Source organism: Pseudonaja textilis, chromosome 10 (assembly GCF_049901715.1).
Source record: "Pseudonaja textilis isolate UNSWEBS1 chromosome 10, rPseTex1.2, whole genome shotgun sequence".
Lineage (NCBI taxonomy): Eukaryota > Metazoa > Chordata > Lepidosauria > Squamata > Elapidae > Pseudonaja > Pseudonaja textilis.
This window is the reverse complement of record NC_141999.1, coordinates 23915457-23943089: the sequence shown is the minus strand read 5'-3', so window position 1 is coordinate 23943089 and position 27633 is coordinate 23915457. Positions and strand designations below refer to the sequence as shown.

General features: G+C 41.4%; 1 protein-coding gene across 1 annotated transcript in view; it reads left to right on the top strand.

Moving 5' to 3' along the window:
• Positions 1-24947, top strand: part of LOC113445952 (uncharacterized) — a 28940-nt gene extending 3993 nt beyond the window's left edge. Inside the window, exons 7-34 of the mRNA XM_087939302.1 lie at positions 471-542; positions 1077-1115; positions 1529-1564; positions 2239-2274; positions 3179-3217; positions 3968-4036; positions 4199-4231; positions 4477-4512; positions 5327-5362; positions 6547-6582; positions 8162-8200; positions 9097-9168; positions 9681-9719; positions 9849-9884; positions 10577-10612; positions 11830-11868; positions 12639-12707; positions 13873-13905; positions 14337-14410; positions 14737-14947; positions 15378-15503; positions 16356-16444; positions 16764-16950; positions 18840-18974; positions 20534-20563; positions 21244-21332; positions 22984-23146; positions 24539-24947. Coding sequence (XP_087795428.1) covers positions 471-542; positions 1077-1115; positions 1529-1564; positions 2239-2274; positions 3179-3217; positions 3968-4036; positions 4199-4231; positions 4477-4512; positions 5327-5362; positions 6547-6582; positions 8162-8200; positions 9097-9168; positions 9681-9719; positions 9849-9884; positions 10577-10612; positions 11830-11868; positions 12639-12707; positions 13873-13905; positions 14337-14410; positions 14737-14947; positions 15378-15503; positions 16356-16444; positions 16764-16950; positions 18840-18974; positions 20534-20563; positions 21244-21332; positions 22984-23146; positions 24539-24685 — 2046 coding nt within the window. The 3' untranslated portion in view covers positions 24686-24947. The remainder of the gene's footprint in view (positions 1-470; positions 543-1076; positions 1116-1528; positions 1565-2238; positions 2275-3178; positions 3218-3967; positions 4037-4198; positions 4232-4476; positions 4513-5326; positions 5363-6546; positions 6583-8161; positions 8201-9096; positions 9169-9680; positions 9720-9848; positions 9885-10576; positions 10613-11829; positions 11869-12638; positions 12708-13872; positions 13906-14336; positions 14411-14736; positions 14948-15377; positions 15504-16355; positions 16445-16763; positions 16951-18839; positions 18975-20533; positions 20564-21243; positions 21333-22983; positions 23147-24538) is intronic.
• The last annotated feature ends 2686 nt before the right edge of the window (positions 24948-27633 follow it).

Genomic DNA, 27633 nt, shown 5'->3' with positions numbered 1-27633 from the left:
ACTGACTGGTCAAAGAGGGTTTTAATATTCAGGCTGGGTTATGGCTTCTAGGGAAATGTAGCTCTGGCCTTGAGATAGGGAAGGAGAAGAAAATGGTTGTTCCGCTCTGTGTAAGTAGAAGGGGTGAGAAAGGGAGTCAGACTAGCCCCAGATTGATTTTCTTGTCCTTAGAAAGAAGTAATGAAGGCTTTGGATGGGATATAAGATGCTGCGGTTAAAACTGACAACAATATAACGTCATTCCTGGAGTCTCAGCCATGGCTTTCTTTGACCTTGCCTACCTCAAAGAGTTGATGTGGCTTTATGTACTTTCCCTGCTGATGTGAGGTCCTTCACATCAATATCCTCCATGACCCTCCCCAGTTTAATGAGCGGCAATGGCCCACCTAGGTGCTCATATCATGTACTGGCACAGCATAGTTACGAAGGAATCCATAAAAGAGGATAACGATTTTTCTCTTTTCTTGTAGGACCTCATGGAGAAGATATTATACTTTTTAAAGGGAATATCACAGGGTGATAAACTAATATATGACTTAATAGTAAGTAGGTATACGCTTACGTTATCTCATTTCTTTTAGGTGTCCTATGTTATCCTTCTTAGATATGATCAGAACTCTTGAGCTTCACTCCCACCAAAGGATCTTCCAGACATTTCAGGAAGAATTCCAGCAGGAAGCTATAAGCTCTTGGAAACATTGAAAGGAAGGTGTTGCTTTGACTATTGTCTGAAGTTGAAAGAGACTTGGCTCCACAGGTCTTCCCTGTAGTTAACTTTAGGAGAAATGTTTAAATGAGGATATCGGGAAACCTTTCCAAAAGCTGCCCAATAATTTTTTAAAAAGAAAACAAATCGTAAAAGCTATTTTCTCACAACATTAACATGTCTCAGAATGCTATTAATTCTTTGCGTCTTTTGGGCTTTATCATTCCATCTGTGATTAGAAAGGCACAGCTTCTATCTGGAGAACGCAATATATAGATGACATTGATATATGGAACTGAAGTTACCTGTGATAAGTAACAATTATTGATAGTTTTCAGAACAGAACTGATCTTCTTGGTTTCCTTTGTAGAAGGCAATTGTCAAACATGGTCTTCTGGCTGAATTGGTAGTAAGTAGATTTGATTGGTCTTCTTCTATTTCCTTCTTTAACTTCTTGCATCTGAACAAGCGTCTCTTTCATTTTTGTTCCCCTAGTATTTAGATCATTGCAAAAGTAGCGAATATCTGTAGCTCAGGTGTAGGATGAGGGTAAAGGTTTGTTCTCCAAGCTTGTGGGTTGGTTTCTGAACATTTTGTTAGCAGGCTAGGTAACATCTTCAGTGGAGTTTAGGGGATGTCACTGTCAGTGTTCTTCTGTTTATAAGGGCTTCGGGTGTGGGTGTTGTGACAAGTCTTGTGATGAGCCAGCTATGCATCTGCAGAATCTTGAGAGCAGAACCCCAGCAGATGGGATGAAAACATTTGCCTTGTCTTTACATTTGTTTTTTAAACTGCTTAAAGCAACCTTTGTTTCCACTGCAGAAAGAACTGAGCAAGGAACTTACACTGGAAATAATTGTAAGTAGTTCTTTGACCATCTTCTCTCTTTTTCATGGGAAACATCTACCTTGCATGCATTCATACCCTTTTTTTAAAAAAAATCCCCGCCTCCAACAATCCTCAAATCTTAATGGGTGGGAATGGTTTGAGTGGTAAAATAACGGCTTTAGGACTCAGGATGATCTTAAGCGTTTGGGGATATTTTTTTTCTGGCCAGAAAAATGCTCTGAATCTCAGCTGACATTCTTGTAACAATTAGAAAAGGCTCTGAGATGCTATTGTAGGATTTCAGTAGCCCTCTTTCACATAAGTCTGCATGTTTAATGTTTATATTTCATGTTTGAACTCATTTGGTGGAGGAAGAAGCAGAGGAAGTAGAAGGGGGGGTATGTGAAGCAGAATAAAATAACAATATCCACCATAAGGGTACCTTAGATGTATAGGTGTATAATGAATGTGAAGAAAATACAAAAGTGGAACAAAAGGAAAAAGATGCCTGAGAACTCTATTAATTTAAATGTGCTTTTTAGACTAAGCATTCCCTGTTGTGACAAGAAAAGTGTGTTTCCTAAATTGAGGGAAGCAGCAATGCATGTAAATGTTATCTAAAAAGGGAGTTATGGCAGGAATAGAAAAGTCCTGGGGGATCTTTGAGTCAGAATAGAATTTGACATGCTTTTTTCCCTTTGTAGAATGTTTTGACTGCAAAAGAAATTGGAAAATTAATTGTAAGTAGCTCTTTCTTCATATTCTGCCTTTTCTTTGAATAATATATTTCCTGCTTGCAATGAAGCATCTCTGTATTATGACAACACTGACCACATTTCCAAAGCCACTTTATTTGGTTGTGTGTGTGGACAAGGCCTTTTCAGAACTGCCCACAAGGATGTCTAGCACTGAGGAAGATTGTATTTAAAAGAAAATGAAACCAAGTGTTTCAGAACACAATTTACCCATTTGTGCTTTTGGGGCTCTGTCAGTCCCTGTTGTGATTACGAATGCATGTATCTCATCTGTAGAATGAAGCCGTTCATATATATGATGTCAAAGATGGTAGAGATGCCATAGTTGGAGAACTCATGTGTGATGTCTTTTCAACATTTATTTATTTTACTTATTTATTGAATTTATATTGCAGTCTATTTGCCCATGGCGACTCAAGGCAGCTTACAGAATATAAAACCATATTTAAAATAAAAAACAATAAAAACGAACAAAAAGAATCAAATAAATTAATATAGTACAATAGAACAAAATCACACCCCCACTCCACCACCACCCCGACAATAGCAGATCACATGAGCCATTTGATGGGCTCCATCCCGCTCTGGGTTCCCCAGGCCTGCTGATAAGAGTTCCTCTTTGAGCAGGAGTCATTGGGGTAGTGCCACCCCATCCAAGACCAAAGGTGGCAATTCTCCCTGAGCCAATGAACCCCAAACCCAGAGCCACTTGGTCTTGCAAGAGTTTAGTTTCAACCCAGTGCTCCCCAGCCAGTCCCTACAGCTTCCAGGCACTGCGAGAGGGAGGAGACAGCAACACTTAACTCATCACGGGCCGATAATATAAATAACGTATAATATTAATAAAATAAATAATAAATAATAAAGTATTGTCTTTTTTCCCTTATAGAATATAGGTGAACATCAAATTAATATTTTTTCGTTTATTGTAAGTATACATTTGTTCATGATTCTTTGCTTTTTCTGAGTAATATTGTTTTGCATCCCAAAAACGCTTGTTTGTTAATTCACACTTTCCAGAAAGCATCTTCAGGGACCCCAGAGCAGAAACAGAGCAGACAGGGCCAAAATATTTCATCCGTTTTCACCTTCCTTTTTAAAGCAGTTTCAAATAGCACTACACCAAATAGCTAAGGGAGAAATTTATATTTTGGAACTGTCGCCAAAGGACACTTTTTCGATGGGGAGGGTTTATCCAAAGTTACTTTTCCTTGACTGCAATTTTTCTCTCTGCAAAATGGTAAATTGTTGACTCTAACGGTCTTTCTGTCAGATGCAATTTTCCTAGTGACACCTGTTTCCTCATTTCCCTTCCCAGGTTTAATTTTATCACAATTTATTTTGTAAAGCCAGCTTGACTTTGTTCTCTTTGAAAAGGAATAATAAAGTGTCAAGATTCTGCTAATATGTATTATGATAGCTTTCCTGAAATCCCTTGTTGTAGCCTTCCTGATTCTGCCTCCCTCAAAAGTTGATGTGGCTCTGCATTCCTACTCTGATGTTGTGAGGCCATTCACATCAGTATCCTCCATCACCTTCAAGAGCCCACCAGTTTATTTTAATGGGCTGCAGTGGCCCAGGCAAGGCCCACACCTATCATGCATTTGTACAATGAAAATGACTTATGACAATGACTTATGACAGAGTCCATAATGTTTTTTCTTCTTCTTCCTTATAGTCAACTGGAAAAAAGATAGTACCTATTCTCAAGAAAGCCAATGGTGGCAAAGGAGTATCTAAACTGATAGTAAGTAGATACACGTTTAATTTGTCTCATTTCTTCTGTTTTCTATGTTGTCCTTCTTAGATGTGACCATAATAGCTCTCTGGAGACTTTCCGGCCCCCCCTCGCCCGATAATTATACTGCCACACCGTAATAATAAAGGTATCCTTTTGTTTCCATTTTAGAGTATATTCAATGGTGGTGGAGGTGGAAACACGGTAAGTATATTTTATTTCCTTTTTCCCCTTATTCTTCTTTGAACTGAACAAGCACCTGTTTTATTTTTATTCAACCACCTAAAGCACTGAGGCGTCTCACTTTTAGTAAGAACTATGGGTTTCCTATTTGGAGAATGCAACCACTCACATATGTGCTAATATCTTGAGAGGGAACAGTTGACGAAGCCATCTTGTTATGAATTATCATGTAATGATCACAATCATACCCTTCATTTCCTTCATAGGGAAATGACAATCGTAATATGGTTGAAAAAGTTATGGTAAGTAGTTCGTTGTTTATCTTGTTGCTCTTTCCTGGAGTAATCCTAGTCCTTATTATTCAGTTTTCTGGAGGGTAAAAAGCATCAACCTATGGCTTCTTATTTCCACCAACACTCACCAAACACCAATTCACAGATGCTGCCATGAATTTGAGCTCTTTAAATAAATTAAACAATGGGGCCTGAAGTTTTCCCTAGCCAACATAGCAACCTTAAGAAGTGTGGTGATTACAACTCGAATCCCAGCCAAAAGAAGTCATTAGAGTTTACCAAGCATGCAGTCTGGGGAATTCTGGAGTTGAAGTCCACATAACTTAAAGGTGCCGAGGATGAGAAATGTATGTGGGAGTTTCTATCTCTAACGGTTGCGACTGGCATCACTTGCAATTTTGCTGGTAAAATGGATTTCATCCCCTCGTTTTCAAGGCATTACTTTATTGAGTCATGTTTGCAAATCCAGGATGAGAGATTTGTTTCAAACAATCCAATCCACATGCGTGCTGGGCACAGGCTCCTCGGGGTGCTCTTCATCACTGCTGCCAGCCTCCACAATCTCTGAAGGCAGCATTCCACTCCCTGATAGTCCTGACCCCATCCCTACGTCACACGCAGGCCCCTCATCCAAGTCTTTGCTCTCCGAGACTTCAGCCATCCGCACCTGCTGCCGGTGAACCACAACAGTGTGCCTATTAAAGGACCTCTGTGAACAGGGAAAGGATTAATTTTTATATGAAATTGCAGAGGTAGCACCATTGGAGAAGTCATATATATTGTCAGGTGAGAATTGAGCTGATACCCGTTGTTTCCATTGTAGGATGCACTGAGTGAGGAACTTACAATGAAAATGATCGTAAGTAATTCTATGACCATGTTCTCTCTTTTCATGGGAAATATCTTTCTTCCATGCATTTAAGCAGACCATTTTTGGAGTCAATCCCATCAAAATTTAGTCGATACACCAAGATTTCTTATTTAGGAAAATTGTTATTTTATGATGAAAGTTTTGATATTCAGTCTTGAAAAGATATTGCACGCTTCTACCCAACTCCAAAGTTTGGGGAGGGTCTAAGAGTGTGTGGAGAACTTAGGACTCAGGATGGCCTAGATCTATTTGTAATCTTTTTCCTAGCTAGCAGAAAAGGCTCTGAATCTGAGATGACATTCTTGTAGCAATTGGAAGAGGATATGAGATGCTATTGAGGGATTTCAGTAGCCCTTTGTCCTCATATGGCTACACAGAAAATCAAGAAGAGCAATCTAGGTGGAGACACAAATATCTCTGAACTTATTGGAGCAGGAAAAGACAGAGGAGGCCTAGGTGAAGCAGAATAAAAAACATTCCATCAAAAAGATACCTTGCATCTACAGGTAGTCCTCAACTTTGGGCCACAATTGAGTTCAGTGAGTTTTGCCGCATTTTATGACTTTTCTTGCCATATTTGTTTGTTAAGTACATCACTGTAGTTATTAAATAACATGATTGCTAAGTGAACCTGGTTTCCTCGTTGAGTTTGCATGTCCGAAGGCTGCAAAAGGCGATCACATGACCCAGGGATACTGCAACCGTCATAACTACGAATCAGTTGCCAAATGTCTGAATTTTGATCGCATGACCACAGGGATGCTGCAGTGGTCGCAAGTGTGAAAAATGGTCATCAGTCACTTTTTTCAGTGATGTTGTAATTTGGAACAGTCACTAAATGAACTGTTGTAAGTTGTGGACTACCTGTATAGGTGTATAACTAAAGTAAACTTAGAGTAAGGGATGAAATATGGACATGTAGGGCAATGTTCTGAAAAGAGTGTTGAACTCCAAGTGCCATGTTGTTAAATTGTTTTTAAGAATTAGAATTCGATTCAGATTCTTTTTTGATTCACTTTCTGAAAAAAAGGATGGCTGTTTCCTAAGTGGAGGAGAGCAGCAATTTATTTATATAAATGGTTTTTAAGATGGTAGTGATGGTCATGGGTAGATAGAAAGGTCATGGGTATCTTCTGTTAAAATACAATTTGATATGTTTCCTTCCTTTGTAGAATGCTTTCAATGCAAAGGAAATTGAGAAATTAACAGTAAGTAGCTCTTTCTTCATCTTCTGCCTTTTTTTTTAGTAGTATTCTTCTTGAATATTGTCTGTGGTTACCAGGAAATGTTGGGAAAGCCAAAAAGAGAGATTTTTCGAATGATCCCCAAAATTATAACAAAGTCTAAACCTTTTTCTGGTTTACTTAGTCCAGATTTTTAGTGTTGTAGAAATTTCATGCAAATCTCTCACCTTGGCTACAAATACAACTGCCTTTCTGGTATTTTCATAATATATTAAGTACTAAAGTGATCAAATAGTTTATATTTCCACAAGTCGGCAAAGTACAAAAAAAATCTAACTAGGATTATACCTATCCAAATTTAGCCAATTGTGCCAATGCACTCCCTCTTTTATTCTTTTGTCCTAGCTTCACGTACATAGTCCTTAACTTATGACATATGATCTCAATAGAGCCTGCCTAGCATGTCGTGACCTTCATAAATGGACATGACTGACCTGATTATTAGCTATTCAACACCACAGACAATACTGCTACCCTTCAAAAAGACCTCAACTATGTATCAGAATGGTCAAACAAATGGCAACTTCAAATCTCAACAAACAAATGCTCTGTCCTACATATTGGCAAAAAAATAATAATCAGAAAATAAAATACAGGCTGAATAGTCAAGACCTTGTTGATGATCCAAACTCTGTCAAGGACCTTGGTGTACTCATCTGTAATGATCTAAGTGCTAGAGCCCACTGTAACTACATAGCCAAAAAGGCGTTAAAGAGTTGTTAACCTAATCTTACGTAGCTTTTTCTCTAGTAATATTACACTACTAACTAGAGCATACAAAACATTTGCTAGACCAATACTTGAATACAGCTCATCAGTCTGGAACCCGCATTATGTATCTGATATTAATACAGTTGAGAAAGTCCAGAAATATTTCACAAGAGTTCTCCACTCCTCTACTCGTTGCAGAATACCTTATGTGACCAGACTTGAAATTCTAGACCTAGAAAACCTAGAACTACGCTGCCTTCGGTTCAATCTAAGTATAGTACATAAAATTATATATTGCAATGTCCTACCTGTCAATGAATACTACAGCTTCAACCATAACAACACAAGAGCACACAACAGATACAAACTCAAGGTTAATCGCACCAAACTTGATTGCGGAAATTAGGCCTCAGCAACAAAATGGTCAATGTCTGGAATACTCTACCTGACTCTGTGGTTTCTTCTCCAAACCCCCAAAACTTTAACTTTAGACTGTCTACCATTGACCTCCCCCCTTTCCTAAGAGGTCTGTAGGGGAAGTGCATAAGCACACCAACGTGCCTACCGTCCCTGTCCTATTGTTTTATTTTTTATTTTTCTTATATGTATCCTTGTATTCATAATTACGTTTTACTTATACCTATTATCTTGTAAGTAATTGACAAACCAAATAAAATAAAATAAAAAATTTTTTATGACTTTTCTTGTGTGGGATTATTGTTAAGAAATGCCTCAGTCATTAGGACCAGTTGAAATTGTTGAAAATGCAGTTGTAGAAGTCACATGTGTTGTGATGACAAAGTAGTAGTAATTCCTTTTGTTTTATTTATAGAATTGCCTAGAAGGAGAGTGTAAACTAGCTGATTCTCTGGTAAATACCTCTTTGTTTATCCTCTGGTCTTCTTTATGACATATTCTCTTTGCATGTGACCAAAGACCCCTTTTGTGATTCTATTCCTACCCTCAGCAATCACCGCCATTGTCCCTAAAGCATCAAAAAAAAAAAAAAAAGGCAAGGCTAAAATCTTGGGCGAGTTTTGAATAAAACAGCTTGAGGCACCTCTTTACCCCATAACTACCCCTACCACCTGCACTGTTGCAGCATGCTCTAATGTGAGGGAAGGGTCCATGGGATTATCCATTATTGTTGTTGTAGCTATTATTATTCCTAATATAATTATATCTTCAAGGAAACAACCAAACTCTGATAAGATTCCATAGAGTGTATATGTACAATCCAGGATCTTTAACCTAGAAACTGTCTTGCAATCCACCATCCAAATGACCACTTCCCATAAATTAGGATATATATGCCTAGTTAACACTCTGGAAGTTGGGCAGCCCATAAATGTAATGTATCATCATATCATTATCAAGCTTGTTCAGCTCTGGGTATTGGGTGAGAAAAGGACTCAATGTAGCTCCAGGTTGACTTCATTGTCCTTAAAAAGGAGTAATGAAGGCTTTGGGTGGGCTTTCAAGATTCTGCTACTAAATCTGACAAAAATGTAGTGGAATTTCTGGAATCTCTGCCATGGTTTCCTTGACTTTGGTTGCTTCAAAAGGTCGATCTGGCTTTACATACCTTCTCTGATGATGTGAGACCATTCACACCAATATCCTCCATGGCCCTCAAGGCCTCACCAGTTTATTTTAATGGACTGCAGTGCCCCAGGCAAGAGCCACCCAGATATTTTTGTCATGCACTGGCACAACATAGTTATGTAGGAATCCATAAAAGAGGATAATTTTTCTCCTTCTTTGTAGAGCGTCATGGAGAATATGTTAAATGTTCTTAAGAAAATGTCACATGGTGATAAACTGATATATAACTTGATAGTAAGTAGATACACACTTAAGTTCTCTCATTTCTTGAATGTCTTTTATGTTATCCTTGTTAGATATAATCTGATCAGCCCTCTTGAGCTTCACTATCCCCAAAGAATCTTCAGACATTTCAGGAAGAATTCTTGGGAACATTTTAAAAAAGGCATTGGTTTGACTATTGTCGGAAGTTGAAAGAATCTGGCTTCACAGGCGTTCCCTCTGGCTTAGGAGAAACGCTTAAAACAAGATATCAAGAAACCTTTAGAAGAGCTGCAAAGTCATGTGTCTTTTTAAGAAAAAAAACCTACAAAAATTATTTGCTCACAATAACAAGTCTCAGATTGCAGTTGATTCATGTGTCTTTTAGGTTTTATCACTCAATCTGTGATTAGAAAGGCACAGTTCCTATTTGGAGAATGAAAGATATAGATGATATTACTGTATGGTATTGAAGTTATCTGTGATGGTATAGTTGTAGTTAATAATAGTTATCAAAATAACACTGATCCCCGATTTCTTTGTAGAAGGAACACTTCAAACATGGTCCTCTGGCTGAATTGGTGGTAAGTAGTTTTGATTTATAAAGAAATTCATTTTTATGGCATGTGAAATGGCAGAGATAACATGGTAGGAGGAGGAGTATATCTTCTCATGTGAGAATAGAGTTTTGATACCCTTCGTCTCCGTTGCAGAATGGACTGAGTGAGGAATGTACCTTGGAAATAATTGTAAGTAGCTCTTTGACCATCTTCTCTCTTTTCCATGGGAAATATCTGTCTTGCATGCAGCAATACTTTTTAAAAAATTCCCACATCCAACGGTCCCCAGACCTTGATGGGATGGATTGAACTGTAAAAGAAGGATTTAGGACTAAGCATAGCCTAAATCATTTGGGGATCCCCCCCACCCCCAATGTTCTGAGGAAGAGGAAGAGGAAGTAAAAGGGGAGGGCGGGTTTACATGAAGCAAAATTTAAAAAAAAACTTTCCATCATAAGGATGTCTTACCTATAAAGGTCTAGAACTACTTCAGGCAAGAGATGTGGATATGTAGGACAATGTTCTCAAAAGAGCGTTGTCTCCCAAGAGCCATGTCAGTTGAAGCTCCTCTTTTTAAAGTAATCTTCTATCTGTTCATAATTAGGTAGAACCTTTATTTCTCAGGTTTCTCAATGCATATTTTGACCGTTGAAGAAAATTGAAAAGAGAAAGAAAAAGTTAAAGAAGTCTCAGAACTCTGTTAATTTAAATGTGATTTTGGACTAAGCAGTCCCTTTGGGGATAAGGAATGTGGGTTTCCTAACTGGAGGGAAGCAGCAATTCATGTAAAAGGTATCTAAGATGGTAATGATGACACGAACAGAGAGTTCCTGGGTGTCTTTGAGTCAGAACAGAATTTGATGTTTTTGTTTCTTTTGTAGAATGCTTTGAATGGAAAAGACATTGACACATTAATGGTAAATGGCTCTTTCTTCATCTTCTTCATCCCTTTCGTCATCTTTTTGTTGAGTGATATTCTTCTCTGCATGCAGTGAAGCAGCCCTTTCATGATTCTACCCCACCCAGAAAGCATCTCCAGAATCTCCAGAGCATGAAGAGAGCAGGCAGGGCCAAAACATTTCACCTCTTTTCTTTTTGAAATAATTTATCCCTTTAAAAAATGGATAGATTGACCAACTCATCAAATTGGGGTGATGTTTCCCCTGAGAATGAGGTGCAAAGACAAGGACCCTCAGGCAAATGTGTGTGATTGTGTCAGCAGTTGAAACACCCAAGTAGATAATTACAGTTTTCTTGGGATGAAATCATGCCATGCATATCATCATTTCTGTGTCATCACAAGTCTGATAATCTAGCTTGCAGGAACACAAGACTACAGTATACTTTATCACATCATGTGCCAATGCATCCTCTGTGGATCCTCAAGGCCCCATTGTTATACTCTGCTTCTCCCAGTAGCATCTCATCTGGTAATAAAAAGAAAAATGTTCACTACTTTTACATCATGCTGAGTTTGCTGATGGTCCAACGTGATTCGTCATGGCACAGAGCTGCATCACATTTTGTCACATCATTCTGTTTGCTGTTGTATCCCCTGGGGATCATCAAGACCCCCATTTTTCAGACATACTTTCTAATCACCATGACAGGAATGCCTTAAGTGATATATTCTGTCAGGGAAGTCCTTATTCACTGGTGGATCCATGTAACTTCCAAAATTGTACATGCAGAAAAATGAAGCTGCTGTGTTGAAACAAATCTGACTCCAAACCCAAACCCACTTCAATTGGGTATGTGTGTGTGTGTATACAAAGCCTTTTCAGAACTGCCCCAAGGATCATTTTTCACTGGGGAAGACTGATCTGGTCAATTTCTGTCTCTCCCTGTAATTTCAGCCCCTTTTTGGTGTGACTCATCTGTATGGTCCAAATGCAGTTTTGTTGCTAAGGTGGTGTGTTTACTTATCTCCTGTTCTGCGATCTGTTTTACCCAGAAACATTGTGGAAGGAAAAAGAGGGATTTTTCATATGATTCCCCCCCGCCCCCCCAAAAAAAATGTTATAGTGAAGCCTAAATCTTATACGATATCAAAGATTATAGTGATGGCATTGTTGGAGAAATCATGTGTGATATCTTTTCCAAATAAAAGTAATACCTTTTGTTTCCTTTACAGAATATAGGTCAAGATCACGTTAACAATTATGAGATAATAGTAAGTAGATTTTTTTCGTATTCCATGACTATTTTGAGTAATATTCTTCTTGTATGCCATACAACTTGCCTTTTGTTATTCATACCCGCTAGAATGCCATCTTCTTTTGCTATCTTCAGAGACTCTGGAGCAAAAACTGAGCAGGCAGGCCAAAATATTTCACCTGTTTCATGTGAAAGCAGCTTCAAATACCTATTACATCCCCTAAAAAACACTGACTCCTAAACTGGAGTGATGGCTCCCCTGGGTTCTGAACAGCAAAGGGAAAAACATATATTTTGGAATTGTCTCCAAGGGACAACTTGGGGGTGGGGAGTGTTTCCCCAACTTGTGGTTCTTCTCTCTGCAAAATAGTAAATTGTTGGCTCAACTAGTCTTTCTGTCAGATGCAATTTTCCTTATGAGATGCATTTCCTCATTTTGCTTCCCAGGATTAATTTTAATCAGAATTTGCTTTGGAAACCAGCTTGGCTTTGTTCTCCTTGAAAAAGAATAATGGAGTTTTGGATAGGCTTCTAGGATTTTGCTGATATATATAATAGCATTTTTCCTGCAATCCCAACCATTTCCTTGACTTTGCCTGCCTTGAAGATATAGCATTATGTTCCTACTCTGGTGTTGTGAGGCCATTCACATCAATATCCTCCATGGCCTTCAAGAGCTCACCAGTTTATTTTAGTGGGCTGCAGGGGCCCAGGCAAGGCCCACACCTATCATGTACTGGCACAACTTATGAAGGAATCCGTAATGTTTTTTCTTCTTCTTTATAGTCAGTCAGAGATAAGATAATACCTATTATGAAGAAAGCTAAGGATGACAAAGGAGTGTCTAAACTGATAGTAAGTAGATATGCACTTAACGTCTAATTTCTGCTGTTTTCAATGTTATCTTTTTTGAGATAGGGTTACTCTGGAGACTGCTCCCCCCCTCCCCTCAAGGATTTACATACATTTCAGAAACAATTTATTTATTTATTTGATTTGTCAATCGCTTACAAGGTAACAGGTATAAGTATAAACATAGTTATGAATACATGAAATGGATACATGTAAGAAAAACCAAAAGAAATAATAGGACAGGGACGGTAGGCACATTGGTGCGCTACAGACCTCTTAGGAAAGGGGTGAGGTCAATAGTAGACAGTCTAAAGTTAAAGTTTTTGGGGTTTAGGGAAGAAACCACCGAGTCAGGTAGAGTATTCCAGACATTGACTGTTCTGTTGCTGAAGTCGTATTTCCTGCAATCGAGTTTGGTGCAATTAATCTTGAGTTTGTATCTATTGTTTGCTCTTGTGTTGTTATGGTTGAAGCTGAAGTATTCATTGACAGGTAGGACATTGCAATGTATGATTTTATGTACTATACTTAGACCGGACCAAAGGCGGTATAGTTCTAGGTTTTGTAGGTCTAGAATTTCGATTCTGTTGGCATAAGGTATTCTGCAATGAGTAGAGGAGTGGAGAAAACTATAAATTCTTGGGGGTATTTAAAGGAGAACATCGTTATGACTATTATGAAATTATGAGAGATTCTGGCTTCAGAAGTCTTCCCCGGAGCTTAGAAGAAAAGCTTAAAAGAAAAAGTCAAGAAACTCCATCAATATTTGTACTTTTCCAGAAGGTGTCTGTTCGCTCCTAATCATTCTATGTTATGATAAGAAATACGTTTCTTATCTGAGTAATGAAAGTATAAGTATAAAAATATGATATGCCTATGTAATATTAAAGATGGCAATGACAGCATGGAGAGAGAAGTCATGTGTTTTTAGATTATTGGACAGTAGCCTTTTCCTTGGTCACTGAGGTTGTTAGGTGGCCTGGATCTTTGTTGATGTTGCATATTTCTTTTGGTTTGATCTAGTCTGCTCAAGCCATCCCATCTATGGCCCTCATGGTCCCTTTCTTGATTTAAGCAAACTGTAGTGTCTCAGGCCTGATGCACACAAATCCTGATAGGATACACTGCCACACCTTAATTATAAAGGCATCCTTTGTTTCCATTTTAGAGTGCATTCACTGATGATGAAGATGGAACAACTGTAAGTGGCTTCTGTTTATTTTCTGTCTTTGCTTTCTTTCATATTCTTCTTTGACCTGAGAAAAGCACCCTTCTTATCTTTATTCCGCCTAAACCAAAAGCATCTCCAGACTCCGCAGAGCATCATCAAAACAGGAAGAGCTAAAATATTCGTTCAAAGGCATCTATGACATAGGGTGACGGTTTCTTCTCCTTCTTGAAAAAGCAGAACAGGTCCATGGCTGCAGTTCTGGTGCTTCCTCCATGCCTTCCTTCCTCTGCCACGTTGGGGGGATTAATCCTCAGCAGAGGCCCTCCCAGAGTTCTTTGTTTGACTCGGAAGCCATATACAAAGGCTTCTACAAGGCACAGGTTGCAGTTGGCCGGTTCGAAAGACAACATTGTGTTTTGCAGTAAATTCATTGGCTTGGTTCATAATTTTCTGCCTTCCAGAGTCAAGCTGTCCCTGGCGGACTCCGTCCTGGGATGTCTGTATATATGCAAGGCACAGTGCCCGAACACAATAGGTAAGATTTCTTTGGGGGCTCAAAGAAGGGCAAGAGCTACCTCACTGAAAATAATAGTGATAAGTTTATTATGTCGAGACTAGATTATATTATCCTATTGCATGCCAAGATCAAACCCTTTCTTAATTCTTTGTATAGTTCCGCTTCCTGCTTTTTCCAACTCCAAGTAAGCCACAAGAGCTAGGAGCTTGATTCTTCTCTTAAACCAACAAATTAGAATATTACAGATTCCAGCTTCAAGGCAAAGGAGGAGAGGGCAGAACTCTACTCTGAGATTCCTGCACCCCCCATTTAATTTTCTGCTTGTCTTTTCCTGTCTATTCCAGAACCTGGGTGTACTTCCAGGTGGAGTTTGCCTGTGGCCAGCAAAAGGGGGGTGATGTTCCCCTCCACTTCAGGTCTCACATTAATGGAGAGACAGTTGGCTTCAGCACACTTCAGGATGGCAGGTGGGGAAAGGAAGAGAAACTCATGAATCCCTTCCAAAAAGGCAAGCACTTCGAGGTCCTCTGGATTGTCCATAATTTTGGATACCAGGTTAGTACCTGTGACAGAGGCCCCTTTGGGGCTGCAGGTGCCTCTTTGTTCCCCCTTCAGAATTCACCCTAGAGTAGCATAGGAATAGAACAGAATAAAATAGAATTGGAAGGACTTTGAAGGTCTTCTAGTTCAGCCCCTGCTCAAGTAGGAGACCCTATGCAATCTCAGACAAGCAACTGTTCAATCTCTTCTTAAAATCCTCCAGTGATGGAGAGGCCATGATTTCTGAAGGCAAAGCTGTTCTACTGGCTAATTGTCCTCACTGTTAAGAAGTTTCTCCTGAATTCCAGGTTGCTTCTCTCTCCGATTAGTTTCTAACCATTGCTTCTTGTCCTGCCCTCTGGTGCTTTGTAAAATACGTTGACCCCCTCTTTTTTGTGGCAGATCCCAAGTGAGACTTGATGCCTTTGGCTTTGCCCTCTGACAGGTCCTAGTGAACAGGAACACCTTATGCAACTACAACCACAGAATCCCCCCACAAAACATCCGGGTCATTAGCATTGATGGAAACCTGGAACTGCAATCTCTGTCCGTGATGGGAGGACAAGTCAAGGTAAGTATCTGATATTGACAAGTTGGCACTTCCTGATCCTTGATCTCTCTCTGGAGACTGATTCTGAAAATTCAATCCTCAACCTATTGCTTTCTCTCTCTGCTCTCCAGTCATCCTTCTCATACATTTTCCTTCATCCCTACGAATCGTGGCCGTTCTGGGTCCTCAGTTGCCTTGGCTTATGACTCTGCATGCTAGCAAATATATCCATCCTAAAGTGATGCTAAAATCAGCATCTGAACAGGGTCCAAATTTACCCCAGGCCAAGATCCTGTTTTACCTCTTGTACGTAGATGAATATAAAGCAGTGTTTCTCAACTTGATAATCTTAAGATGTCTGACTGGACCAACAGGCAGGTTTCAGATGTTTGCTAGGCACCTTTCCATTGCCTGGTTGTTCCTTGGGAACGTTCAGGGAAAATGAAAGGGATGAGAACATTGTCTCATCTGTTATTAGAATGCCTATCATCCTGTATGTGATCTGGACTGGTAAAAATTCTGGAACTTGAGGGCCAACATGTTGGAAGCACAAGATTAGCCTGGGTGGGACGCTGTCCATGTGAGTTCCCTACCTTGTCCAGGAGATGCTGTGGTCTCAATGCAGTTGGTGGCCTCTACCTGTCCCCCATAGAGCTAAAGCAGAACCAGTCCATGGCTGCAGTTCTGGTGCTTCCTCCAGCCTTCCTTCCTTGCCACGTTGGGGGAATTAATCCTTAGCAGAGGCCCTCCCAGGAGGACTTTGTTGACTCAGAACCTCACAGAAAGGCACAGGTTGCGGTTGGCTGATTTGAAAGTCAACGTTGTGTTTTGCAATGAAGTCATTAGTTTGGTTCATCATTTTCTGTCTTCCAGACTCCCCCTTACGATCACCCTGTCTCTGGTGGACTCCATCCTGGGATGGCTTTATATATTGAAGGGACGGTGCCCCAAAAAGCTACCAGGTAACATTTTGGGGGTGGCTTCCAGGAAGGGCAAGTGGCCACCTTACTAATAAGATTATCATGTTGTTAAGAGAAGGTTAAATCATTCTGTGCCAAGATTAAAGCTTTCCTTAATTCTTTGGATGGTTCTACTTCCTGTTTCTTCCAACTCCAACTAAGCCACGATGGCTAGGAACTTGATTCTTCTCTTCAAGCAAAAACCCACCCTCCTGTAGATTCTAGCTTCAGGAAAAGGAGAAGGGGGCAATGAGAACTCTACTCTGAGATTCCTACACCTCCCTTTTAATATTCCTCTTCTCTTTTCCTCTCTTTCTTCCAGGTTCGTGATGAACTTTCTCTGTGGCAGAGACATTCTCTTCCACTTCAACCCTCGCTTTCCTCAGCAGCACGTTGTGCTCAACATATGTCAGTCCGGCAGGTGGGGAAAAGAGGAAGTTCACAAGATGCCTTTCCAGAAGGGCGAGCATTTTGAGGCCATCTTCTTTGTCAATGAAGCCGAATACCAGGTGGATACACGCGAGAGAGGCTCCTTTGGGACTGCAGGAGCTCCTTCATTCCCCACCCCGCCCCACAAAATTCCCCGTTTGTCTGGAGTGAACTATGAATGGGTTTAATACTGACCTTCTCAATGTTCTATTTTCAGATAGGGTTTAAGTGATGTGCAAGCAGTCCTTGTTTAGTGAAACGGGGCCAGCAACTTAGTCATCAATGGGGTCAAAAACTTGACTGGTTTTTTTTATTAGATTTCAGCCTTTCTCTGCAGTCAAATGCCAGGACTAGCGGCAAAGTTACTATTTCATCAGTATCCTAACTGCTAACAGTCACTAAATGAGGACGACCTGCTGCAAAATGGAAAAGCTTTTGGTCCAGAGAGGAATGAAGGACTCTCCCTTTTTACATGTACTCATTTTAACCATTTTGATCTCCTCTATGACTCTGCTTATTCTGCTCAGCTTTGGGGTGGCAGGTGTTCCTCAGTGGTGGGATTCAATTTTTTTTTACTACCGGTTCTGTAGGTGTGGCTTATTTGGTGGGCATGGCTTGGTGATCATGTGACTGGGTGGGCGTGACTTAGTGGTCATGTGACTGTGTGGGTGTGCTTGGTGGTCATGCGACTGGGTGGGTATGGCCAACTCAATGTCACTCACATCAAGGGGTGCCTCACCTGGCCCCTCCCCTCCCAGCCATTCCTTGTCACCCAGCCTCTACTCATCTATAGTTCTGTAGAAATGTTATTCACCTTTTTTGACTTTATTATCTGCATACTATAGATGTACTTTCATGGACTACTGAAAGGAGGAAATGGCTCACATGTTTTACCCAAGAGTGTGATAGGCAACAGGCTTTTGGGGTTGCCACAAAGAAAGGGGGACAATGTATTTTCCAAAGAAGCAGAACGCAAACAAGAAGCAATGGATGGAAACCGAACAGAGAGAAGCAACCTAAAACTAAGAAGAAACTTCCTGACAGTGAGAACAATTAACCAGTGGAACTGCCTGTCTCCAGAAGTTCTGGGTGCTCAATCACTGGAAGTTTTTAAGAAAAGACCGGACAGCCATTTCTCTGAAATGGTATAGGGTTCACCCCAAGGTCCCTTCTAAGTATTATTCTGACACCGTTCCCAGGATCTCTACTCAGAGTCTGACATCCTCAGTTTTCTTGCCTGAGCTGGGGGTTGGACTAGAAGACCTCCAAAGTCCCTTTCAATTCTTGTTAAACACATGTTTATTTTATACTCTGGACTATTGACACTGAATGCATGTAAACCCTGAAAAATATGTGGTAACCCTGGGCAAAAGAAAGGCAGAAAAATCACTCTAGGTGTAGGGACAGTGTAAAATATTAACACATGAAAAATAATGGAACAATTAAAAATAATAGCACAGTTTTTTTCTCTCTCTCTTCCTATTTTTCTTTTTCTCCCTTCTTTCTTTCTCTCTCTCTCTCACACACACACATATACATGGAGCACTTTTGTAACTTAACAGACATGCGTTTTGAAGCAGCTCCTTTAAATTTCTCCAAGGCTGGAGTGGATTCCCCCAGCCCCTCTGTCAGACCACACTCCTTCTCACTCCAGGCACTTTAACTCACAAGGGGAAAGCGATACTTGCAGCATCCACGCCTTTCTTCCTTTCCCTCAGGGGAGAAAGAGGACATGGGGAACGGAAAGCTAGGAGAGCGATCAGGGCAAATGAGCGACCAGGCGACCGGGTTGGAGGCATGGCCTGGCAGCGTTCGCCACCGGTTCGACGACCCACACCAAATAACCGCTACCGGTTCGCCCGAATAGGTGCAAACCGGTTGAACACCACCTCTGGTGTTCCTGGTTTTGTACAAAGAAAATGGGCGATCCCAACTGAGACGTTATCACTTCTGCTTTGTCCTCTGACAGGTCCTGGTGAATGGAAGCCCATTCTGCAAATTCAAGCACAGAATCTCCCCCCAATTTCTAAAGTCCATTAACTTTGGGGGAAACCTGGTGTTGCAGTCTATGATCGTGGTGGGAAGAAAAATGGAGAGGACCATGGTAAGTGTTTGCTATCCACAAGTTGGCACCTCCTGACCCTTGATCTCTTTTTAGGAATAAATACTGACTTGGTTCAATCCCCAAGCTGTCACTTTCTCTTTTGTACCTCCAGTTTTTCTTCTCGGACATTTTTCTTAATCCTTAAGAATTGTAGCTCCTTTTGGTCTTCAGTCGTCTTGGCTTACAACTCTGCACGCAAGCCAAAAGAATAAAATAAAATCCTATGGTGAGACTAGGACCAGCAACTGCACAGAGAGCAATTTTACCCCAGGCCAAGGTCCTGCACTTCCCCTTGCAAATGTCCATAAAGCAGAGTTTCTCAACTTGGCCACTTTAAGTTGTGGGTGGCTCAACTCCCTGAATGGCTTAGCAGACACTTGCACATCCTTATTAATGAACGCAAACAGCCAGGATGTGTGCAATGGCCGAACAGGGCAGCCTGCCTCTTCAGTCAGAATATTAGAAGTCTGTCTTATGTGCTTTCTCTACTGAAGAGCCAGACTCTGAGACATGGAGTGATAACCTTCTGTGAAACATCCAGAAAAGATGGTTGAGCCAAGGCCACAATGTAATTTTTGGTCTGGTGCAAATATCTTTCTCCATTTTTGTACAACGAAGGGGACAATCCCCAATTGTGTCTTAATCAGTTGCTTGTCCTACTGCAAGTTTCTCACACACGAACAGAGTTTCTTGGGTGATGATCAATTTACTACAAGTTACAGTTACACACTGAACAACAAAGGAATGCAAAAGAAGTGGAGGCTTGCCTGTAAAGTTTTCTTTGTGAATGGAAACATGCTGAAGATTTGTTCAGACTCAGTTCAAGGTTTCAGAGCTTGAACAAAGTTATTAGACAGCCCAAAGATCCAAAGTTCAAGAAGCAGAATCCACACACAATTCCTAGCAAAGGGAACTGAGGCAGAGCAGAATAGAAGGTCTCTTCCTTTGCTTGGTGAGTAGCCCAATAGACTTTCTCTGCTCTGCTCTCTTTTCTACTAATCTGGTGTGGGGAGTGAGAAGTCTTATGCCATCCTGTCCTGGCACATCCAGCAGCTTAGGGTGCCTGTGACTCCTCAGCCTCCTGTGATGTCTGACTTGGTTTTTCCTGAGGCTGACAGTCCGCAGGATCAGCTGGATAACCTCCTACTCAGAATCTGAATCCAGAGCCTGGGCCATGACTTCGCTGTTCTTTTTTCTGCCTCTGTAACACGGTAGAATTCCTGCCACATTTGAACACCACAAGGTTAACCTAACACACTCAGTCCATTTCTTCCATTCACCCAATAGAATGATTTGCAACAGGCTAAGCTAATACCAACCCAGGTTATAACTCCGTTGAACAACTGCTACAAAGCAACCACAAAGGCTTCGAGGGACCTGAGCGATTGTGCCACACAAACGCAGCGGCTATTGCCTTCCTTTAGGGCAAGTTGTTGAACTGCATGGGGGACAGCACAAAAAAGGGGGGTGGGGGGGCAGCGGGCAATGGACAAGGACATCCAGGGCTAGGGAGAAAAACATGGATTTTTTAACACTGTCTTTGGTTTCTCTCCCAACAGATGTTGACAGGCTCTGCAATCTACTACCCAGTAAGTATCAAAAGACTTGCTAACTCAGCCTCTCTCACCTGTTTAATGTTTGGTTTGGCTCACAAGCTTATAAAATCACAGGGGTGGGGGGTGGGGTGGGGGAAGCAACAGTGAGTGTAATATTTAAGGGGAAATTAGCTTCTTTTTGGTTGAGAAGGGGGCTAATATTAGTCCATTTCCCCTACATTAAAATCTGCACAAGGAAGCCAGCTGTTAGAATCAAGGTTTATGATTTGATCTACAAACTCAGTCTGTTATGGTGCCAATAAACCAAGGGGCTTTCACGGGGTTTGATAAATAAAACTGAGCAGCCATGCCAACACCATGATAGCTCTACCTATTTTTTGTGTGCATTGCACATTGCTTGGGTACTTCTGTTCAAGCTAACCAAAGCCTACTGAGCAAACAAACACTTGAACCCAGCTGGTGTCTTACTATTGAGGCCAAAAATTACTTGCCTGGTGAAAGGCAGAGATGCTTGTAACCACGAGGAATGTGGGAAAAGATAAGGTGCGAGATAAGATCTCACAAGCTGCTTTCTGCCACCTTGTGGGTCTCCCACTTGGCAGCCCAAGACCTACTGGAATGCAACTACTCTGACCCCACAGCTAGCAGGGACAAAAGAACTGAACGGTTGGACAGGGGGTGCTAAGTGTAACCTGGATTCTTGTCTATTTCAGCCAGTGCCCTACACGGGCGACATTCCTGGAGGTCTGGAAACCAACAGGACCATCACAGTGCGAGGCTTTATTCCGGAGAATGCTACCAGGTCTCCAGTCTCTCTTTTTTTTTTGCAGGGCTGATTTGGATTTGACACAGCAAAGCACCAGTGCGAGGGCCCTTCGTAGTCCTTTCCCAGTTGATCCCCTTTCTCTGACTCTCCCATCTCCTCTGTACACCCGCAGCGTCAGCCCGGAGGATAAGGAGGTGAAGGGGAGTGGAAGCAAATTCCACTCATGCAATCTTTGGAGCTCACTGCCACAAGAAGAAGAAAAGGCAGTTACCTAAGGGCAGAGTTGCCCAAAGGGGGACATCTGACATGTCATGATAGGATTGGCTAATTGTTTAGGGCAGGGATCGCCAACCTGTTGGACCTCAGGGACCACCAAACTCATAATTTTAAATCCCAGGGACCACTAATATGAATTTTGATTGTGGCTTGCTCACGTTGGTGGGAGAGAGAGATGTAATCTAACCTCTTTCTCTCCCTCTCTCTCTCACACATACATACACCAACACACAGAGCAGGGGTAGGATTCAAATTTCTTAACAACTGATTCTGTGGGCACGACTTAGTGGTCATGTGACTGGCTGGGCATGGCTTGTATGTAAATATTATAAATATTTATGTAAATATTGGGTTTTTTTATATAAAAAAGCAACTTTTACCCATAATCAGGCAAAGCAGGCAGGCAGATTGAGTCGCTCACAAAATAACAGATTCACTCAGAGATCTATCTTTCTGCCATCGGCTACTTGAGTCTGTCACATAAAATTTGCTAGCAAGTAAACTCACAAAATTAATTCACAACACACCATGTATTTTTTTTATAAAAAAAGAGCAACTTTTACCCAAAATCAGGCAGAGCAGGCAGGCAGATTGAGTTGCTCATAGAATCACAGATTCACTGAGAGATCTGTGTTTCTGCCACAGGTTACCTGAGTCTGCACTGAATAATAGAAGCTTCAGGCTCAGTTCTGCTTTTAGAATAGCTAGAAAGTGAGAAATCCAACAATTTCCTGCTTTCTAGCTAATCTAAATCTCCCAGCACAGCAGAACAGCTGATGGTCGGGGAAAATAAAAGGAAAAATGGAAACTTAGCAGGCAAGTTTGCCAGGTCAGGAGTGAGTGGGTGGGGAGAGCTCCTGCTGGCCATGTGGGCTGAGCAGCCTTGTCTTCCTGTGCAGCCTGGATTAATTGCTTTGGGGGGCGGTGTTCTGGGGGTGACATTTCTCAGCAGACCACCAAAATTTTCTCACAGACCACCGGTTTAAGGAACTCTAGCTCAGGAGGCGGCTGTAAAGAATGATTAGGACCAGAATAATCCATTAGGCAAGATCCGCTGGTCTTCATTGGAACAATGCTACTCCCTAGTAGACTGCTGCCAAATATGCATTTTTTTCATATGTGTCTGTCTCATTTATTGCTCACAAAAAGTTGCTTTGATTGTGGCAGAACGTAAATGAAATGAATAAATACCTAAAATAATAACTAGAACTTAAAACATTCAGCAACAGCCTACCAATAAATAATATTTACAAAGAGGAAAAGAGATTTCGCCCCCTCTTTTAGCCTTCTCCCATGGAGGGAACTGTCAGGCTGCTAATGGATTAAGCGGAGGGGGGGGGGGGAATCAGATTTCCTTTTAGTACTTCCAAGGTCTAATCTCAGATGTCTGCTTTTTTTACCTCTTTCCAAGGTTTGAAATCAATTTAACAGTTGGCAACAATATTGCCCTGCACCTTAATTCACACATGAAACCACAGAGATATTTGGTGTACAACTATTATCTGAATGGCACGTGGGGAGCTGAGAAAAATGATCTGCCCTTTAACCCTTTCCAATTGGGGCAATACTTTGAGGTGAGTTGGGCGATTCTAGTAGGAAGGAGTATCAATAGGGAGGAGGTCACAAAAGTCAAGTTGGCAGGCACATCTGATGCTATCGCCCCTATTTTACCTGACTTGAATGGACAGCCCTGGATCCCATCAAAGAGCTTGTTTTGGTTGGCCGACAAGAAGGCAAGTGGTGTGGAGGGAAGAGAAGACCCAGCAGGTGCTTCCCCAAAGTGTAAGACTCCACCCCCCATAATTCCCAGCGAGTACAGCTTTCAGGAGTTGAAATCTGAATCTCTGCTGGAAAAGAGGGCATTGAGAACCCTGCGTCAACCTTCTGACCGACAAACTCAACCAAAGCAAGCATGGCTGAGACAATACCATCTCTTAACGCAAAGCTTTATTGAGTACATCGTTTTGGCAAAGATGAGGGCAAAGCCAGATCTAACTATTTCCCACGCAAACCCACCTAGTCAAACTTTAGATTCTCCTTCCCCCTGTTAGATCAGGTCACATTGTCCAATGGAGTCTCCTGGTATTGTTGTGAGAAAGTCTTTTGGCTCTGGTAAACACCTGCCCAAGTGTCCTTGGTTCTCATGGCTGGCTTCTTGATGTCTGGAGCCCACATTCCATCTCCCCCTTCCCTCCCCAATGGTTCATGGGCGAGCCGAGAAGCGACACTAGTTGTAACAGCCAAAGTGCAACTTCAAAGCTTGACGACATGATTTTAGGTGTCTCCTGGAAAATTGTCCTTGCATTGCCCTTGGGGTTTTTCGGGACGGGGAGAGAAGAGGGTGGCAGTTGCAATGCCTCTCAATGAACCTCCACCCTTTATGAGCTGGACATGCGTTTTGATTTTGATGCAAGCTGTGGGTGGTGTAGGCCAGTGGTCCCCAACCTTTTTTATGCCGCGGCCCGGTACCAGCATCACAAAATCATCCGCGGCCCGGTACCAGCATCAGCATGCATGGCAAGGCGAGCCGAGTGACCGGCCGGCCAGCCGTCCCCCGCTTCTCCCCGCCACCTTCAACTCCTCCTTTGTACCTGTGTCGATGGGCTTCGGGACGGCTTCGGGACGGTCACTCGGCTCGCCTTGCCATGCGTGCTGAAAGAATCCTTGCACCTTAGTTTTGTTCGAAGCCGCCCCCCCCTCCAATGAAACTAAGGCACGAGGATTCTTTCAGCACCCAAACGCTGCTTTCTACCCGGGAAAGCTCACCGGAAGCACTTTTTCATCAAAACAAGATGGCGGCGCCCAGCAAACCGACAGCCCGGTAGAAATTGTTCCACGGACCGATACTGGTCCCCGGACCGGTGGTTGGGGACCCCTGGTGTAGGCGGCAGATCCTCCTGCCTGGAGGATCAAAAGTGGCCCAGATGTGCTAATTTGCCAGACTAATGTCCTTCCTTCCTTCTCAGATCTTGATCTGCTGTGACAGACACAAGTTCAAGGTTTATACGAGTGGCCGCCACCTGTTCAACTTGGCCCATCATTATGCCTTGACTAGACAGATCTGCACTCTTGAGATCAAAGGAGACGTGACCCTTTCCTATATCAATTATTAAGCAACGGAGCTGGGGGAGACCTCAGTAGCAGCACAGATTCCCCCCTTGCTTCTCTCTCTCAGTCTGCCAATACACTTCGAATCCTGCTGAATTTGAATGGTCTACAAGCTCCAGTAAATCAATCAGAGATTCAAGAACAATATTAAGCAGCATTTTCAATCAAGCATCTTGATCAAGGAATGCAACAGACTTAATTTTCTGCCTTCTGAATTTGATCTGTAGAAGATACAAAGCATTTTTAAAATAAAGTTGGTTCCTTCCAGTTATGTGTTAAGTGAGTTTTTCCCCAGGACTGTTCTTGCCTCCGTTGTTAAGTGAATCACTTCAGTTGATAAGTTAGCAACCTCATTGTTAAGTGAATCTGGCTCTGAAGAGCACAAAAGGGGATCACGTAACCCCAGGACACTGCAGTGGTCATAAATATGAACTAGTTGCGAAGCACCTGAATTTTGATCACATGATCAGTGCTGTTGCAAGTATGAACAGTCACTAAATGAACTGTTGTAAGTCAAGGACTACTGTAATACATTTTAAAGAAATGCAAAAAGACCTGAAATCCGTTCTTTTCCTTCTGTTTATCCAGGGTTATTTGATTTTGCCACATCTCTGCGCAATTTTTGTTATTTTCTCCGATTCTGGTTTCGTGCTGATATAAATGAATATATCATCATACCGTATAATCATTATGTGTAAAACAAAATGGAGTATGTATTGCTTCTTAAAATGCTTAGCATAAGATGTTAATAACTGGAACAATTATAAGCGGTCTTTAAAGACATTTAACAGGAAAGAGCTAAAATGTCAAACCACAAGCAAGCAAGGTGCCAGCAATAACTGCAAACAGGGAACAAAAAGGCCAATAAAAGCTTAAAACTGTGAACCAAGAAAATGGGAGGGGGGGTTAGAGTGCTTTAACAAGATGCAGTGCAAAAAAAAAAGCAAACATCAAAAAGAAAAGAAACCAAATCAAAGTAATTAGAACTCTAGGTACATTAGAAAAGAAAACATTTACAAAATATCAGAACACAGAACAAAAGATATATTAAGAAACAGGACAAGCAGGAAAAGAGAGAAGTAAACCATGATAACAAGGAAAACAAACCTGAGGCCAGGGACCTTGCAAACACAAAAGACTACTTTATCTAAACACAGAAAGCCCAGGACATTGCAGAAAATAAACACAAAAGATTAATTATAAAGAACAAACATTTATCCAAGGGCTAGAAAGTGAAGATTGGATGATAAAAACAATTCAAGCACATTTACTCACTCAAACACTCTAGTATTCACTCCTCTTCCTTCCTCAAGAGATTGCTCTCAAGACGGAAGGACACAATCACCAGACAGGATTAAAACCAGTAAAACAACAACAAACACAAAAGCCCACCTGACCTGGGGGGCTCACATTGCAGCCCTAGTCAAAAGGGCCCAGAAGAGATTATATTACCTGAGACTTCTCAGGAAACAACTGAATGGAAAACTGCTGGTGACCTTTACTGCTGCACCATAGAGAGTATCTTAACTTACTGCATCTTTCTATGGTTTGCCAATTGCACAGGGGCAGAGAGGATGGCACTCCAGAGGGTGAACATCATTGCCCAGAGGATCTTTGGCTGCCCTCTCCCCTCTTTGGAAGAGCTTTACAGCTCCCGCTGCCTTAAGAAAGTTCAAAACATTCTCAAAGATCCATCTCATCCTGGGCTCCCTTTTTTTTTTTTTTTTGAACTATTACCATCTGGTAGACGGTACAGAATAAAAACAAGGACAAAGAGGCTGAAAAACAGCTTCTATCCCAGGGCAGGAGCTCTATTGAATTCTACTATATAGTGCAGTATTAATGCAGTATCGGGTTTTCAATTCAATTGTATAGAATGCGAAGGAGGTGTGTTTGTGTTTATTTTCACAGTCATAATATACACTGAAGATGGTATTTAATTTTGTTGTACGAGATGCAGTGACAATAAAGTAAACTAGAGATGAGCTTCAAAGGAAAAAAGGAGTATAAAACACCATGTGATTACAGTTGAAAGTTGCTAGCCCCAGGAACGCTGTTCTTGTGGGTCACTTGCCTTCCTGAGAACAATTAACCAGATCCGGCTTTCACGCAGCTAGCGTCGAATCCTTCCACCTCACATCCTCCCAGTCGGGAAATTCGAACCTGGAAAAAGGGAAAGGCTTTACTTTCAACAACTGCTTTTGGGGGCTTTGGGGAGAGACAGCAAAAAGGGAGGGGGAGAAAATGGGTTTGAGCAAGGGGATAAAAGGGGATAAATGTGAGTAACGTGTTCACTTTACTGGGCTCATATTTGCAAATACGCTAATAAAATTCCTTGTTACTTTCAAGTTATTGTCTCAAATAGTCCCATATGTGACGTGAACTGTTTATCACAGTGCCATTTTGGAACTGTTTGTGCTCTGTTGTCTAAGATCACAGCAGATACAATGATATGATGGGACTTGTGGGGCCACTCATTCTTATCTTTATGGTGTTGTCAGTATTAGATGCTTTTTTGGGTTGCTTCCTTGTCTTTCATAAAGCTGTTCAATTAAGCCACTGTTGTCCATCAAAAGGTCTTTTGCTGCTTTTGGAAGTCTTTCAGAAGGGATTAACTTCTTGTTTGGAGAAAGTGAGTTAACCCCTGATTAAAAAAAATATAAAAGGACATCTGATGGAAAGAGCACTGTGAGTACCTAAAACCATTTGGAGAAGGTTGATGAATCACAATATCAGGGTTTTGGCACCAGAAACAAAGCACAAATAGGAGCTATGAAATGCCTTTCCTTTTAGAAGAAATATTCCTCAAGAGAAGCCTAGATTAGACTTGGTCCTCACAGGGAACGGAATGAGGTGGGATGGAAGAATTACAGAAATGTTACCTGTAAGATACGTTACCTGTAAGAAGTTATAACTTCACAGAGAGTAGAGATACAAGTTTTTAGTTTCAATT